General features: G+C 51.5%; 3 protein-coding genes across 4 annotated transcripts; 2 read left to right on the top strand and 1 right to left on the bottom strand.

Moving 5' to 3' along the window:
• Positions 1 to 114: 114 nt before the first annotated feature.
• On the top strand, positions 115 to 7,506 carry LOC117148267 (cytokine receptor). The gene is made up of 3 exons (XM_033315579.1): positions 115 to 1,864; positions 4,261 to 5,327; positions 5,410 to 7,506. Exons 1-3 carry the CDS (start codon positions 726 to 728, stop codon positions 7,041 to 7,043), a joined length of 3,840 nt encoding a protein of 1,279 aa, XP_033171470.1. The 5' UTR covers positions 115 to 725; the 3' UTR covers positions 7,044 to 7,506.
• A 154-nt stretch (positions 7,507 to 7,660) lies between these two features.
• Positions 7,661 to 11,107, top strand: LOC117148822 (cytokine receptor). The gene is made up of 2 exons (XM_033316469.1): positions 7,661 to 9,004; positions 9,937 to 11,107. The coding sequence occupies exons 1-2, from the start codon at positions 7,917 to 7,919 to the stop codon at positions 10,769 to 10,771; spliced, it is 1,923 nt and encodes a 640-aa protein (XP_033172360.1). The 5' UTR covers positions 7,661 to 7,916; the 3' UTR covers positions 10,772 to 11,107.
• Positions 11,039 to 16,158, bottom strand: LOC117148824 (glucose-6-phosphate 1-dehydrogenase). Of its 2 annotated transcripts, none has more exons than XM_033316472.1 (4): positions 15,580 to 16,158; positions 12,645 to 12,904; positions 12,365 to 12,582; positions 11,039 to 12,279 (listed from the first exon to the last, which is right to left on the bottom strand). In XM_033316472.1, exons 1-4 carry the CDS (start codon positions 15,596 to 15,598, stop codon positions 11,202 to 11,204), a joined length of 1,575 nt encoding a protein of 524 aa, XP_033172363.1. In that variant the 5' UTR covers positions 15,599 to 16,158; the 3' UTR covers positions 11,039 to 11,201. The 2 variants fall into 2 exon arrangements, with proteins under 2 accessions (XP_033172363.1, XP_033172364.1); XM_033316473.1 differs by lacking the exon at positions 15,580 to 16,158 and adding an exon at positions 13,307 to 13,610.
• Between the last annotated feature and the right edge of the window lie 64 nt (positions 16,159 to 16,222).

The raw sequence follows: 16,222 nt of genomic DNA, 5'->3' as shown, positions 1-16,222 counted from the left end.
AAATAGTTTGCTCAGCTTGAAAACGTATTTGGCAGAGGGCGTTGTAGAGATACAAGCTACAGATGGCCTAGAATTCGAATTGCGGCTGGAATGCAATGTCCGGCATCTATCGCACTTAGTGGGACCGTTCGGCGACAGGTAGCCCCAGTGATATCGCATATCGGACTGCGATATCTTTCGATAAGCGGTCACACTGCGGACTACCAACTCGTCGACTACATATATCGTCTGTAACGCGAGCGGGGGCAGGGAGGAGAGCGATCGCCTTAGCCAACTGAGGATTCTGCATTTGCGAGAGAGCCAGAGACAAAACAGTAACACAGTACCACAGTTGCTCAAAGCGAGCAATTGGCATTGCAGGGCCCTGATAGCCGTATCCGTAATTTAGTCATAGTGAAGCCCCGGACGAGGAGCCCATACCTGGGCAGTGAAATATTTAAGAGCCACTTCCAGGAACGCTGCGTATAAACGGTTTCCGAGAACTGGCCACCAATACAGAGCCAACAAGTGCCAACGGCCAACAGCAAGGTGCTCGCGTGTGTGTGAGAGAGCGGCGTGTCGGTGTGCGCGTGTGTGAGAGCGAGAGAGTGACAGAAAGAGAGGAAAAGAGCAAAAGATAGAGAGACAGAGTGTGAGAGAGGGAGAGAGAGCCATCAAAATAGAGTAAACTTTAACAGCAGCGGCTGGAAGGGATTAGGATTGGGAGAAGAACCAGGACCAGGAAGATGGTGGCCCAGGAGCAGCTCGTCCTGCTGCTCATGCTGCTCGCCGGCTGCCGGGGTGGCGCCAACGCCATCTTGGACCCTGGCTGGGTGATTCCCTCCAAGGTGGAGCAGCTCATCGGCGGCGACTTCAATCTGAGCTGCACCCTCAACGAAGACTACTTTAATGGCAAGAGCGCCGAGGACTGCCCCGTGGAGAAGCTGTACTTTACGGGCGGCGGTCGCGTCTATCGCGATTCCAAGCACATCCGGATCCTGAACAACACCACCATCCTGTTTAGCGACACGAACGCCGTGGAGCAGGAGAACGACTACCACTGCATGTGCGACGAGTATGTGATCAACAAGTCAAAGGTCTACGTGGGCACCAGGCCGCTCCTGGTGCGCGACTTCAACTGCCTGGACTACGACTTCCAGTTTATGGTGTGCAACTTCACCCAGCCGCCCAACACGGTCATCACCAAGTATAACATCAGCTACAACACCAACAACGACTGGCGATATAGCAACACCCTGGACTGCAACTTTGACTCGGCGCCAGTGGTGACCTGCAACCTGACCGACGACAACTACAAGCGCTTCAGCGAGACCTTCTACTTCCGACTGTCCATCTCCAATGCCCTGGGCCACGAGACGCAGCCGATCACGATCAATCACTTCGAGCGTCTGGTGCCGGCGCGACCTGGCCAGAACCTGACCCTGCTCAACAGGACCGAGAGCTCCGTGTGCCTGTCGTGGGAGATGCCCCGTCGGTCCAACTACAATCGCGGCCTGGTGTGGCAGGTGCGCGTCACGCCGCAAAACTTTGAGTCCATCACGCGGCCCAGCTGGCGCAACCACACGCTGACCATCAAGGACACGCTCTGCCTCACGGAACTGCCCTTCGCCGGCTACAACTACACGCTGCGGGTGCGCGTGCGCGCCAATCAAAACAACACGCTCTGGAGCGAGCCCATGATTTATGCGTTTGCCACCGCTCCGGCGCCGCCGCGCCGCCCGCCCCGCGTCACCTATGGCAGCTTCTATGTCTACTCGTCGGAGAAGGCCATGCGCTTCTACTGGGAGCCCCTGGAGGAGCACGAGCTGAACGGGCCGGACTTTCGGTACTCCATCAGCGAGTACCGCATCAACGGAACAGCAGTGTGAGTAGGAGGGTATCTGGGATGGTGGCTAGTATCTATATGCATGTACATATATGAATATGCGCCGTAAGCTGCTTGGCAGCTAATTAGTGGGGCATTGGCAAACCAGTCTCGAGTCACCGGAGAGATTCGCCGGAACGACGACTTCTTGCGAATACGTTAGGGCGAGCCACACAGAGCCATACGGCGTAGTATTTGCACAAGCACACACGCCGGGAGCCACATTTCCATTGTAGGGGTTCCGCTGAAAATGTATATTTTTAACAATTCATCCGAAGTGCCGATATATGTACACACAGGCACGCCAGTAGCGCGGCGAGGGCAGAGACACGTTCATTAATGGGAAGACGGCATGGGCGGCGGCATTCTGGGCGAATGCACTTCCACGGAAATCGGAGGAGGCAGGCCCTCCATTGCCCCCAGGCTCGCCAGGAGTCTGTATACATAGGGTATACAATAGGCGTCTGCGGATTGCAAGGCGTGGCTGTAATCAGCCAAATCTTTGACCACCATGGCGAAACTGAAGGGTTCTCCAGAGGATTCTCGCTATCAGAAGACAGCAACATTCAATAGACGTGCTAAAAACAACCCAGATATTTATAGTGCCAACCTACATGGGAACACATGTACATCATATGTATGTATGTCTCTGGCATCCAAAGACTCGAGCAATACCAATCTTGGCGAGATAAGAAGCCCAGCCGGCGACAATGGCAATTTCGAGGCCAAGCATCTCTGATATCAAACAATTTACAATTTCGTGTGTAAACAAACACAACACAGTCTTCTCGTATTTTCATAGAATCATTCGAAAAGGGTTCGAGCGAAAACATACAAATTGATTTTGAAATTTGAAGAACAAAATATGGATTTATACGAGAGTTCTCTATCATAGAAAAAAAAATGCTTCAGTGACTATTTTCAGATTATAAAACCCATTTGCTAGGCAATTATTTGCCGATTTGGTGTGATTCGAAATTAATTTGTCGGCGTAGTTCTTGTTTTTCTAGACGCCTTTCAAACATTTGGTTCTAAAAATAAATTCATATAAATTTGATACGCAAAAGCAATTTGCTCAGATGAAATTCATATGGGAAAATTATCGGTTCTTATCAAAAACAAAATAATTATTGGATTCAAAACACAAATCCGTGCTTTTTTAAAGTTTTTTCTTTTTTATATCCAAAATACAACGTCATTGGTTGGCTTTTTTTTATTAAATTCGAGCGAGGGAAAAAAAGTGTCGATTAGTTATTGTGTTATCTACAAATATTTTGTATGTTTGGGATTTTATAGATTTGGACTTTGAAGTATCTGCTCAGTTGTAAAAAGCCTTATAAAAAGCAAAGCAAACAAATCTTATTTATCACCTTAGCACCCACTAAACTTGCAATAAACTTCGCGGTTTTTAAATCCAGTTTTTAAAAAGCGGCTTCTGTTTGAAGTTTCAATGCGCGTATTTTACTAACAGACATTTTTTGAAAATTTCTCCACTGTGTGGAGAAAAGCATCCATTTAATAATTGGCCTGCAAGTCAAGTAACGATAAAAATAGTTTGTTTTTATACACACACACACATATGTAGTTATTTCTTCTTATTTATTTGTTTACGCCAATTGATCCTTATCGGGCTACTTAAATTTCCCATGAAATAAATATTGTTAAAATTCCGTAAAATGAGTTAGAAGAGTGGAAACAAAAGAAGAAAGAAATCTTGGGGTGCAAAACACAATTGCCATTTCAGTGGAATGATAGCTTTGGGAAATTCCATCAATAAATGGCAAGTTGCGTAGATAAATGCTCTTCTCTTCATGTCAAATAGGATTGCGATTGCGAGAACTGCAGTTTCTTGGAATTGAATATTCTGAGTAAAGATTAAACTGTTGTTTCAAAACCAAACTTACATATACGTTGTGTAACAGTAACGACTTTACATCGCGTGTTTTGGATCCACGACGATCATCTGAAGTCTCCCAAATGATGCTTACCCAGAAAAAAATGTATTCCTAAGAATAGCAAGTGCCTGAGAATTTAAAAAATTCAATGGGTACTATATATGTATATATATATATATGTATTTGGTTTTGCACATCAATATTTTCCAAGAAAAATATAAATTTCGGTATAATATATATAATTATAATATATATAATATAATTATTGACCGCAGTTGAACCATTGAACACAGCTTCGCTTGAATTATGAATAAGTTTTTTTGACAATTTCATTGTTATTATTTATTTGGAAAAAGCTTCTTATCATGCTAAACATTGTTTTTGTTATGTGGGTACGGGGTAGCTGGTAGTCGAGACACTCTCCAATTGTCTAGTTTAGTTATATGTTATATATGTTATTACCATACGTTAGCTTATAATATTATACCTTAACTCGTTCAGGGATCCTGGCCTCATCAAGGTGGAGTCCAACTCGGCGATGATCGATCACTGGAGCATGAGTGCCGTCCATCACTTCCTCATCCGCAGCAGCAACAGCCAGGGTCTGTCCGTGAACGCCACTCCGATGACGATCGGCCCCATTAGCAATCGGGACTTCAAGGTGCGCGAGCCCAGGAACATACGCAGCGTCTATCACCCGACCAACAAGAGCTACACGCTCAGCTGGGATCCGCCGAGCGATCAGCTGGAGCTGCAGAACTACACCGTTTTCTGGTGCGTGCCCAAGCCGGGCCTGCAGTCGGAGTGCGAGGGTTCGATACGCTTCGCGGAGGTGGCCAGCGGTCTGCATCACTTCACCACGTCACCGGACCAACTGCTCACCCTGCATATGGCCGTGTCGGCCAACTACCAATCGCACAATACGGGCCTACACTGGGCGATCTGCAGCAGCGACAAGAAGGACGATCTGGCCAAGATGGAGCCCTCGATCGATGTGGCCACGAGCACCTCGCTAACGGTCAGCTGGTCGGAGCGCGTCTGCGCAGTGATCCTGGCCGGCTACAATCTGACCTATTGCCAGCGCTCGGCCGGCCGTCCGGACAATTGCACAACGGTGACCATCGACCGCTATACGAACAAGCACGTCATCCAGAATCTGGTGCCCTACACGGACTACAGCGTCAAGATGCTCATGTATTCGGACTCGCGGGTCAGCAAGTACAGCGACGAGCTGGTCAACCGGACCGGAGAGGCGGCGCCTAGCCAGCCGCGCGAGCTGCAGCTAGTCCGGGTGACCAGCGACAACGTGGAGCTGGCCTGGAAGCCACCGCTGCTGGCCAACGGCGTGGTGCGCGCCTACGAGGGAACCTTCCGCTCGCTACACGACAACGTGACCGAGACATTCCGCGTGAGCGCCTCCGCCGACGAGCTGGTGAACAACGAGAAGCCCATTACCTATCGGCTGGGCAATCTCACCGCGTTCACCCAGTACGAGATTAGCGTGCGTGCGCGGACCGTCTATCCATCGGAGCCCAGCAATGTGATCCTCTTCAGCACGGCCATCGGAGGTAAGTGCTTTCGTTGGTTTCGCTAGCATTGAAGCCATTGTAAATGGGCAATGCATACTAATCCGTGTAATCCTTTGCGCAGTTCCCTCGCCGCCAAAACTGTACGTGATCAACAATCCGGACCAGAGCTCACGTCTCGACTGGGAACCGCCAAGGACGCCGGCCGGACGCATTGATTTCTACGAGATCTCGCTGCGCGACAACAACGCTAGCTGCCTGACAAGTACCATCCTGCCGGGCAGGAACCTATCCTATGTGATGGCCACGCCGCGCTGCACCAGCCACAATCCCTTCCAGCTGGCGGTGCGTGCCATCAACGTGGAGCAGCATCCGCAGCTGGACGGAGCGGATGCAGCGGAAGGTGCCGTTCTGCTTATGTCGACCACAGGTCAGGGATGTGAGGCACGCACCGATGCGCTCGGCGAAGAGGAGCGGCTGCAGTTCGAGGCCTACGCTGCCAACATGACCGCCTACCGGCTCTACAGATCCGACTGGGGCATCTACGGGTTCATCTGCACACCGGACACGCACAGCGTGAAGGCCATGTACCAGACAATCGAGGTGACCGTGGCGATTCTCGTGCTGGGCGTCATCTTCTATCTCGTGTACAAGAAATACCGCAAGATGTCCGATATCGATCTAGTGCTGCCGCAGGGAATCATGGAGACCCTGAAGAAGCCCATAGACATGGGTGGCCTGGGACTGGGCCTCGGTCCAGACTCGTCCGTCAGCGGAGGCATCGTGTGCACACGGGTGGACGACTCGCCGCAATACACGCCCCAGGATCTGCCGCACGACTTCAGCAGCTGCGGCAGTGAGAGCTCCAAGCTTCTGCTGCGCACAGCGTCCTCCTCTGGTGGCGGCGGCTGCGTGGATCGCGATGCATACGATGACAATCACGAGACAGGGCCAATTAGCGCAGTTGGTCCGCCCACCAGCTACCTGGCCATGCGGCACGGCCTTCTCGTCCAGAACGACAGGGAGCGGGAGAGGGATCGTGAGCAGGAGAGGGAGCGGGAGCAGCAACAGCAGCGCGAGAGCGAAATGGATCGGGAGCAGAGTTGCACCAATGGTTACATCAAGCCCACGCAGATGAAGAGCTGGGGCGGCAACGGTCCCTCGGATATGGGTCACGCTTTCTCAGTTCCTTCGACTGCAATGCCCGCTCCGATGTCCCAGCCGCTGTCCCAGATTCCGCTCAGCGGCTACGTGCCCGTTCCCATTCCACAATCTCGGTTCAATCCGGCTCCAGTGCAACCCTTTGGGTCGCCAGCAGTACCTTCCGCCGACACTGCAGCCGCTGCGTCGACCTTTTTCCCACCGGCCCACTTGCTCAACATGGACAACTACGTTCAGGCCTCGGATCTGCACAAGCTGAAGCCGCTCGTCGCAGCTCCGGTGTCGCAAGCCGGAGGACCAGCCTTTGCGGGATCTTCGCCAGCAGCTTCGCCACCGCTACAGCTACCGCCGGTTCACGCCGCCAGTCCAGCTGCCCCCACGCCCAAAATGGCTGACATCGGCTACACCACCATGGAGCAGTTGCAGCTCACTGGGCTGATGAAGCCGCCTTTGGCCGCCACCGTGGGATCGCCGACGCACGCCGCTGGTGGGGCGCCGGGAGGCGGCAACCAGCACTCTCGCCTCCAGCCGCAGATCAATGGCTACGTGACGCCGCAGGATCTGAACGCCCTGGCCCACAATCGGCACGTCCTCTAAAGATACTGGAGCGCTCATCATTTATGCACGGATGTGCATCATTTTATCGTTTCCTCGCGTTCGCATCGATCATTCATCAACTCATCTTCAGCCGCATATCCTTCCAACGCCATGATCTGGTCACCGGATCGCCCCAGCAACCAAAATCCGGGACGAGGAGCCCAGAACCTGGAAACTGGAACCTGGAAACTAGAACCACTGTCGGGCAGCTGTTTATAGTAATTAGTGGAAACTCCTCGGACGAATGTAGTTTTTCGTTTGTAATTTATTTTGTATTCCTTGCGATGCGTGTGAGGCAGAAAGTATTTGTAACGCAATAGTATTTTTTTATATATTCGTACTGTACACTTACTTACCCACTTAACCATCCACGCGTCGAGCGGATCGAGCTTATACTATTAATACCCTATTTACACAATACGCACATCGCTGTATTTCAATATAAAGCTAATTTTAAATAAGGTTTCAAGTCGGCTTTTTGATTCTCACGCGGGCTTTAGCGATAAGTTAGCTATGCATATGTACATACATACACTTGTGCATATGTATATCCCTATCGATATGCTCCCTCCAAGCTGGCGTTTGGGCCTCGCGACTGAGCTCAGTCGCACTGATCGCTCTCGAGCAGTCGGATCCCACGAGCTGGCGGTACGCTTGGCTCCACACTGGACGCCACCACGGAGTCAAGATCGTAAAGTCTTGCGGGGCTTATCAGCATTCTTTCGCACTCAACTCATTTGCTTTCCCCTCGAGTGGATGTTTGAATACATACATAGTTCCTGTAATCAGGCTGTATCCAATTTCTAATTCCGGCGCCTAGCTTCAAAAGCATCAGAAGCTGCGATTGGAGCCAGTGCCGAGAAAGGAGCACCCATGGGCTGGAGGACGCGGATGAGCCGCCTGGTTTCGCTGACATTGCTGGCGACGCTCATGGCCGGGGCGCTGGCGGAGGATGTGCCGCAGGTGAACTGCGAGATGCAGTCCCTCAGCGGACCTAGCTGGCGTTCCGGCACCATCGGCAAGGTGTCCTGCAAATGTGACGGTGGCGAGGGCAGGAAGATGTCTGTGCGCAGGCAGGGCACAATAGAATCAACGGACTCGTACAACGGCACCGTGGTGCACATGGATGCGAATCCCGCCAACGAGTGGGAGCGAAGGTATGAGTGCCTTCTGGATGGCGTCAGCCAGAGCCATGTGTCCGTCCGAGTCTACGCCCTGCTAAATGTGAAGGATTTTGTGTGCCGCGACAAGGTCTATCACTTGAGGTGCACCTTCAGCCGCATGGAGAACGACAATTTCGAGAACAAAACCCTCTACCAGCTGGCCATGGGCAGGGTCAAGCCAGTCGACTGCAGGAAGTCGGAGGACGAACGCAGCAGGGGCAAAATGGAGTGCTCCGTGCCCATTGACCCGAACAGCCGTGCACCGGAATGGAGGTCTTTCAGGCTGATCATGAGCGACACCTTGGGCAACCAGAGCACGGTGCTTAGGCTCACACAAGCCGAAATGGAGGTGCTGGAGTGGCCGCGGGGCAAGCACAACATGATACAAGCGCCCAACCAGACTTGCCTGGAGTGGAACGGACCCATCATTTACCCGAATCAAACCTTTGAACTGAACGTGCAGTTCCGCCACTCCAAGCTGCCCAACTTGTCCAGGAATCTCACCGTTTTGCAGGAGCGAGCTGTCAGTGTTTTCGACCGGGTCTGCTTTGGAAACCCACCGGAGGGCAACCAGTTGTTCTACGTTAGCCTAAGGCGCCGTCTCCATGGGTCCCCCTGGTCGGAAAGGTATCCCGAGTTTGAGCTCACCACGAATGCATCCTTGCCCGTCCGTCCGCCGCGGTTCCTGGCAAATGGCTTCTCCCACGACCGTGCTAAAAGGGAGCTCAAGGTCTACTGGGTGCCGCTGGACGAGCTGGAGTTCAATGGAGCCGAGCAGACATACGTGGCGAGCACCAGGTACGGCACAAGGAGTTTTTCAAAAACATATTGAGCTTTAAAAGCGTCCTAGTGGCACATTAAGCGACCTATTACATACAACAAGAGTTCTCCGCGAACTCGACTATCAGATACCCATTACCTTACAAATCGTTACGATTGCAAAAAGGTTCTTTTTTATTGAAGGGATCGATTTGAACTTTCGGCATTATAGCATTGTATAGTATTGCTGGGCAAAACAAGGACCCATTTAACAAATGCTTTGGGTCACCTGACAGATTTGAACCTCCCAAAAGTGGAGCTATGTATTTTGTTGCCATAAATTTAATACTATTACTATTCCCGTTACTCGTAAAGTAAAAGGGTATGCTAGATTTGTTGAAAAGTATGTAACAGGCAGAACCATATAAAATATATATATATTCTTGATCAGGTTCAATAGCTGAGTCGATCTGGCAATCTCGATCTCAGGAACTACAAATGCTAAAAGGTTGAGATTAAGCATACAGATTTTAGAGAAATAAATAGAAGGACAAACTTGTAGACCCATGTTGCCACGCCCAATCTAACGCTCACAAATCGGGCAGAACTGCCACGACCACATTTCTGAACCATTTTTCGATATTTTTTCATAATTCTATTATTCTTGTAAATTTCTATAGATTTGCCAAACAACTTTTTGCCACGCCCACTCTAAATTAGTAGTTTGGTAGTTGTGGTCTTGGGAAATATAGCAGTTTCTATCAATCTTCAACTTAAATTGGGTTAAAAAATAATAATCGTATTATAATACTATTAAATTAGTTTTTTGCGCTCCAGCATTGAAAGCTATATGTTCTTCCACTTGTTTCTAGGCGTGTTTCGTCACTACTGATAACAATATTTTCAATAAACTAGCCAACAGGAGAGACTAAATGCTCTTATACCGATCACCTTGCACATTTTCATTTCAGAACCCAAGTGGCCACCACCCAGAGCAGGATGCTCGCGATCTTCAAGGACTGGGATGACACGCAACCGGCCACAGTGTCTGTGTGGAGCAGCAACGCCGTGGGGCGATCGCTGGAGAGCAGCCAGCTGACGGTGCCCAGACTGAGCGCCATCCGGGATCGACGGATTTACCTGGAGAGCTACAACAAGACGAGCTTCAGACTCAGCTGGCAGGGGCCGGAGCAGCTGGGAAACTTCACTGGCTACATAGTCTATTGGTGCACGCTGTCCAGCAAACTGCACGACGCCTGCGACGATAGTTCCTCCATCGAAACCACCTACGCCCGCGAGCCGGTGTACAATTTCTCCGGTATGCACGGCGTGATCCGGATGGCCGTGGCGGCCAACTACAGCGACGGCCTGACCGCCGGGATGCGCTGGTGGTCCGGCGACAGCGAGGTGCCCGAGAAGCCAAAGATCTTGCGATACGTGGAGGGCATCATCGCTCTGATTGTGCTTGGGGCACTCGCCGTGGCCGTTCAGAAGCTGCGCCAAATGGCGGACATCCGGGTTGAGGTGCCGGAGATGAATGAAGAGCCCACGGTAAATTCACTTGGCAGTGTACGCCTGTTCTATCCCGCCAACGTTCCGCCGGAGAAGTTCTACGGCCCAGTGCGCAGAACCGTGACATTTGCAGAAGAGGAGCCCACGACGTGGCCGGACATAGAAATGGAGGAGGTGCCCAGACCGCAGCCCGTGCCCCAGGCCAGTCCGTACGTAACCAATCAGTACGTGACCATGAACGCAATTGGCGCGCCCTGCGGCGATGGGTACATCAAGCCGCCACCCGTGCGCTGAAATCTCCGGGAGATTGCTCTCCGCTTCTCTTGTAGTTCGCCTGTAAATATTCGAGAGGAGCCATTAGTAACTAGCCCAGCCCAGCACCGAAGCCCACTGACCAGAAGCATCCTCATTATTTAGTTAGTATTACAACCGTAGGGTTACGTTTGCCACCCATCTGCCATCCTCTGATGGATCTATTTATGTACATCGACATGCATGCGATCGGCATCACCACATACACATGCGATCTGGCCGGGATTATGAGTTAGAAGCTCGTTCTGCTCCAGCTAAACACTATTTCGTATATTTAATAAAAAAAATCTTGTACAGACCGAAGAGAATTACAAATAACCAAAGAATACATATATATATGTATGTACATGTATGTGTGGACAGAGAGGAGTATCCTGCGAACCCAGCTCGGGAATTGGTGTGCTCCGATCGCTCAGAGATTGGACGTGGCCGCCTTGCCGCCGTGCCACTTGTAGGAGCCGGAGTACTTGAAGTTGTTCTCCTCGCACTTGCGGTCCGCCTCCTTGGGACCGCGCGATCCGTACTGGTAGGTGATTGGCCGCACCCGCTCCCGCTCGATCTGGTGCAGAATGGGTGTGAAGATGCGCCACGCCTCGCGCAGCTCGTCCGAGCGGACGAAGTGCATCTGGGAGCCGCAGAAGACGTCGAGGATGAGCCGCTCGTAGGCATCCGGCAGGTAGGAGTCCTTGTAGCGGTGCTCGTAGGTGAGGTCCAGCTCCGTCTCCTCGATGTCGAAGGTGATGCCGGGGCTCTTGGTCATCATCTTGAAGTACAGGGCCTCGCCCGGCTGGACGCGGATGACCAGCTCGTTGCGCTTCGTGCTGCCCTCGAAGATGTCGCCGGGCACGTCCTGGTACTGGATGCGCACCTCCGCCTTGCGCTCGTTCAGCGCCTTGCCGCAGCGCAGGATGAAGGGCACTCCCTGCCAGCGCTCGTTGTTGATCTTGAGCACGCCGAGGGCGTAGGTGGGCGTGTTCGAGTCGTTGCTAACGGTGGGGTCCTCTACGTAGCCCGTGCGCGCATCCTCGGTTGTGCCCTGCGGATTGCCCAGGTACTGGCCCAGCACCATGTCATCCAGCGTCAGGGCTTCGATGCTCTTCAGCACCTTGACCTTCTCGTCTCGGATGTCGTCCGGGTGGCAGCTCACCGGCTTCTCCATGGCCACCAGCGAGAGGATCTGGAGCAGATGGTTCTGCATCACGTCGCGTATGATGCCGAACTCGTCAAAGTAGCCGCCACGACCCTGCGTGCCGAAGGGCTCCTTGAACGTGATCAGCACGGAGGCGATGTTCTCGCGGTTCCACGTCGAGCTGAGGATTTTGTTGCCGAAGCGTATGGTCATCAGGTTCTGCACCATCTCCTTGCCCAGGTAGTGATCGATGCGGTACAGCTGATCCTCGTTGAACAGACCGGCCAGATGGTCGCTCAGCGCCTGCGAGGAGGCGTCATCCCGTCCGAAGGGCTTCTCGATAATCACGCGGTTCCAACCGCTGCAAGCGAACGGGTTATAGGTGTGCATAAGTATCTGGTTTCAAATGAAATGCATCTTGATCTTGATCTTGATCTTATACCCACCAGAGCGACATGCAGATCTGCTTGATGTTGACAGTCACCTCCTCGAAGACGCTGGGCGGCAGGGCCAGGTAGAAGATGCGGTTCGCCTTGTTCTTGTTCTCCATCATCTCCAGCCGCTGGTTAAGCACCTCGAAGCTAGTGCGTCCGTCGTATCTGCCGGACACGTAATCGTTGAGGGCCCAGAACTCCTCGTACTTATTCTGCTCGTGCGGCTGGACCTGTGTGGCAATGGGTTGGGTTAATGCGATGCAGTTTGCCCATGACCAAATCCCGAACGCACCTTCATGTACGGCAGACACTGCGCCTTGAGGGTTTCGGTGGTCAGCATGGAACGGGCATAGCCGCAGAACTTGGTCGGCTTGGGCAGCAGGTCATCGCGGTAGAGCCACCAGAGCGTGGGGTAGATCTTCTTCTTGGCCAGATCGCCGGACGCCCCAAAGATGACGAACGTGTGCGGGATCTTGCCGTCGAAGTGGGTGCCCTCGCAGACCATGGTCGGCGACTTGAGTGACTTGATTATGAGATCCAGGGCGGTGTGATCTGTGGACACATATGAAAGGGGTATCTTTTAGGCTTGCTCTGGCTTTGAATTCCACTTAAAACTATTACTCTGCAGCTCTGTGGATATCCAGAAATTTATACTTGTTTCTTCACCGAGTAACTTTTTTCAACTGTCAAAACTTTATCAAAGGGAACTAGATGAACTAGAAATAAGGATCGCTTCCTTGAATGCATTGTTTTTCTGCTAAACTATAAAGAGGGAATGGTATGGGGGTTCTTTACTTCTTAGTTGCAGAGTGAGAAACAATTTTCATCCGCTTGAGATGTGCGGGAATTTTCAGTGTCCTTGGAATTTGCTTAGCCTGCATAGATGACCGGGGACTTATCGACTCCCGATGAGGTTGAGGTTGGTTGGTCAGAATGAGCTGCGTGAGGACTCACCGAGGGCCTGGAGGCAACTGACGGTACGCGCCCGAGTGCAGACTATTTGACGGCCTATTCAATGTCAAGGGAAGGGAGAGCGATAAGCACTCGATAAGACCGGGATCCGTTGTCTAATCAACTCCGATCCGATCCGATTCGATTCGATCCCGATGCCGATGCCGATGACTGGCCAAAGAATCCGCCAGAGGTCACCCTCCGCCGCGGGCGCTAATGGATGGGCCGGGCCAGGTGGAGCAATCGGGCAGCTGGGGCAGGTGCGGAAGCTTGGCCAGGTGTAACAGGTGGAGCAGGTGCACGCGCGTATCTTCCGATGCGGTTGCACAAAACGAATAAATCGCCGCGCTGCGGTCGACTTTAACAAGGTGTAAGCGATGAACCCGGCAGCGACGTCGACGGCGACGGCGAGGCGAACGTGGGCACAAAGTGCAAGCCAAGTGCTCCGGACGTATGTACATACATCACCATTCGCCATGTATCCAAACTTGGCTTCGGAACGGGCAGCCACAGTCGATCGCGTGGCGGGAATGCGATCGGTCGGATGATCAGTTGAACCCACGATGGCATCACTTCCCCCACAGATCGGAAAAGATTACAGCGATGGATGCTTAATGGGTGATATATACTTGACCACCTAAAGAAATGTCTGCTATCTCTGATCTACTAGGGATACTGTTCTTGCAAACTAGTAAACCTCTAAGATAAACCTGTAGTATCCTCTAAATATTACCACGAGTATGCAATAAAAATATAACAACTTTTTCGAAAAGTCCAAAAATCTCAAAATCTTGCAACCTTTGAGCTCCCTTTAATTGTGATTTTGAATGTGCACGTAATGTATCTTAGAGGTCATAGGAAAATCATTTGGAAAAAAGTTGAAAAAGGTTGTGAGCCACTAATGGAGGCACTGTCGCGGTGTTATGAAATAGATTTCGATAATTTGAGCTTCTGGAAACGTCATGGGGCACTGCGTTCGTTTTTGAGAATCATTGTGAGTCGTTTAAAAGTCAGCCGAAGTGGATGGGTCTCGGCGGATCACGTGATTCTACGGCTGGCTACCTGGGCTCTCCAAAGATGTGATTTGAGCTGGAATTCAACCCTAATTCCGAGACGGATGTCTGCGGATCCCGGGAATGCATACTTTTCGGCTGTCGGAGCTTCGAAAGATCAGACAGCCAGTGAGTTGGATGGTACTGGTGGATGGATGGTGACTAAGAGGCTGGCACAGCTCCTTCAAATGCCGAGATTGTGACTCACAAGCCGACAGTGGTGCTTGCCTAGCAGGAACTTATATGACTTTAACCTCCTTTTGAGTTTGCCATATGTCTTAGTTTCCTCTTTTATTTTTTGCCTTGCTTGCTCAAGTCTCCACATTTGGCTTGACCCAGCTTGGTTTCACTTATCGAAGCTCGACTGTAATCTCGGCCGCATCGCATTTGACATTGACACAGACGAAGCGAAGGCATTGGGGCAAGGAGAATGGAGATTGGAGAATGGAGAACAGCCGAATGTAGAGGGCGAGTGGAAAAGGGAGAAAGTAATGGGAGGGGAGCAAGGTAACGCTTTTGAATATTATTAACTCCAAGCGAGTTTACATTTGTTGTCCGCTGTTGTTTTTTTTTTTTTTCTGTTTGGAAAGGCTTCTCGTGTAGAACGCAGGTGGGCAGCTAATTAACCGTGCGTAGAATGTACACATGCATGCGTTCCAATGTCATTGCCACAGAGTGGAGAACGGAGATTGGGGACTGGAGAGCTCGCGCTGCCGCCAAAGGTTATTGCTATTGCCGGGTTCTAATCTTAGGAGCACGCAGCGAGTGTTTGTTTTAGCTGGCCGCTCGGATCCAAGCCCGTCCGATGGCCAAGAGCGGCCACACGTCATCGCTCGGCTGGATGGGTAGTTGGGGGAGTGAGTAGTAGGCGTGGAGAAGTGAGAGTAAGAGTGACAGCTGGAGAGTGGCCAGTGGTAGTGGAGAGTGGAAGTATGAAACTATGGTAGAGAGCGGAACAGCCGTGTGGCCTCTCCTGTGATAAGAAGACAGTCGGCCGAGTCCGCGTCCTCTGCTTTTTGTAGGTGACCCCCAGTGCCAGGCGAAGAGCACATTTGAAGGGCGCACTGGCACTGGCACTCGCACTCGCAATCGGATTCCGATTGGAAAGCCAGTCCACCTGGCGCGACAGTGATCGCGGCAAGTACGCGCCCAAAAATCGAATTGGTAGCAGTGCGCGGTGTGGAATCCAATTCGATACCAATTGCTTGAAGCTGCGATACTCACCTTCCTTCTGCGTTGCCATCTTGACCCGAATGTGAATGGATTTTTAGGTTTAAAAGCAAAAGTGTGACAACTATGTATACGCTGGCCTTTCGATTCGGATTTCCAACTCGATTTCCGATTTCTCCAGTCGCTGGATTTCGAGCAACCTCTGAGGCTCTGGCAGTGTAATTACAAAGAGTTGCGGCGCTTTAATCGCACGCGCAGGTCGTCGTCGTCGTCGTCGTCGTCGGATTCACTAACTAGCAGCGCAAACGTAAAACAAAGCGAGTACGGAGTCGCGGAGCCTCGGTGGTAGCGGTAGTAATGGAGCTAAGCACGATCATTCCCTGACTGACTGAAGCGCGGCAGCAAACAAACGCCCAAGCAAGCACTGCCAATGGCAACAACACCAACACCAGCAACAACAGCTGAAGCAGCAGACGCTTTGTAACCCCGACTGCGCCGCTGATCGCAGCCAGGAGCGGATTCGGTGCGCGTGGGGGCCCATTCGATCTGGACTTACATACATACATAACACATGCATGACATAAAAATTAAAGTAATTCCCTGGCTAATTCATTGGGAGTTACAAGTGCTCTGATTTCTGTATAAACACTCAAAAATCATAATAATATAAAAATAAAATAATTATGCTTTACGATAT

Source organism: Drosophila mauritiana, chromosome X (assembly GCF_004382145.1).
Source record: "Drosophila mauritiana strain mau12 chromosome X, ASM438214v1, whole genome shotgun sequence".
Taxonomy (NCBI): Eukaryota; Metazoa; Arthropoda; class Insecta; order Diptera; family Drosophilidae; genus Drosophila; species Drosophila mauritiana.
Note: the sequence above shows the minus strand (reverse complement) of the source record. Positions and strands in the feature narration are given on the sequence as shown.

Excerpts from the sequence above, each read along its gene's own strand:
- LOC117148267 (XM_033315579.1), top strand. The coding sequence starts at position 726 with ATGGTGGCCCAGGAGCAGCTCGTCCTGCTGCTCATGCTGCTCGCCGGC. Across the intron at positions 1,865-4,260 it reads CGCATCAACGGAACAGCAGT|GGATCCTGGCCTCATCAAGG; the intron begins GTGAGTAGGAGG and ends TAACTCGTTCAG. Across the intron at positions 5,328-5,409 it reads CTTCAGCACGGCCATCGGAG|TTCCCTCGCCGCCAAAACTG; the intron begins GTAAGTGCTTTC and ends TCCTTTGCGCAG.
- LOC117148822 (XM_033316469.1), top strand. The coding sequence starts at position 7,917 with ATGGGCTGGAGGACGCGGATGAGCCGCCTGGTTTCGCTGACATTGCTG. Across the intron at positions 9,005-9,936 it reads ACATACGTGGCGAGCACCAG|AACCCAAGTGGCCACCACCC; the intron begins GTACGGCACAAG and ends TTTTCATTTCAG.
- LOC117148824 (XM_033316472.1), bottom strand. Across the intron at positions 12,583-12,644 it reads AGTGTCTGCCGTACATGAAG|GTCCAGCCGCACGAGCAGAA; the intron begins GTGCGTTCGGGA and ends ATTGCCACACAG. Across the intron at positions 12,280-12,364 it reads CAGATCTGCATGTCGCTCTG|CGGTTGGAACCGCGTGATTA; the intron begins GTGGGTATAAGA and ends GTTCGCTTGCAG.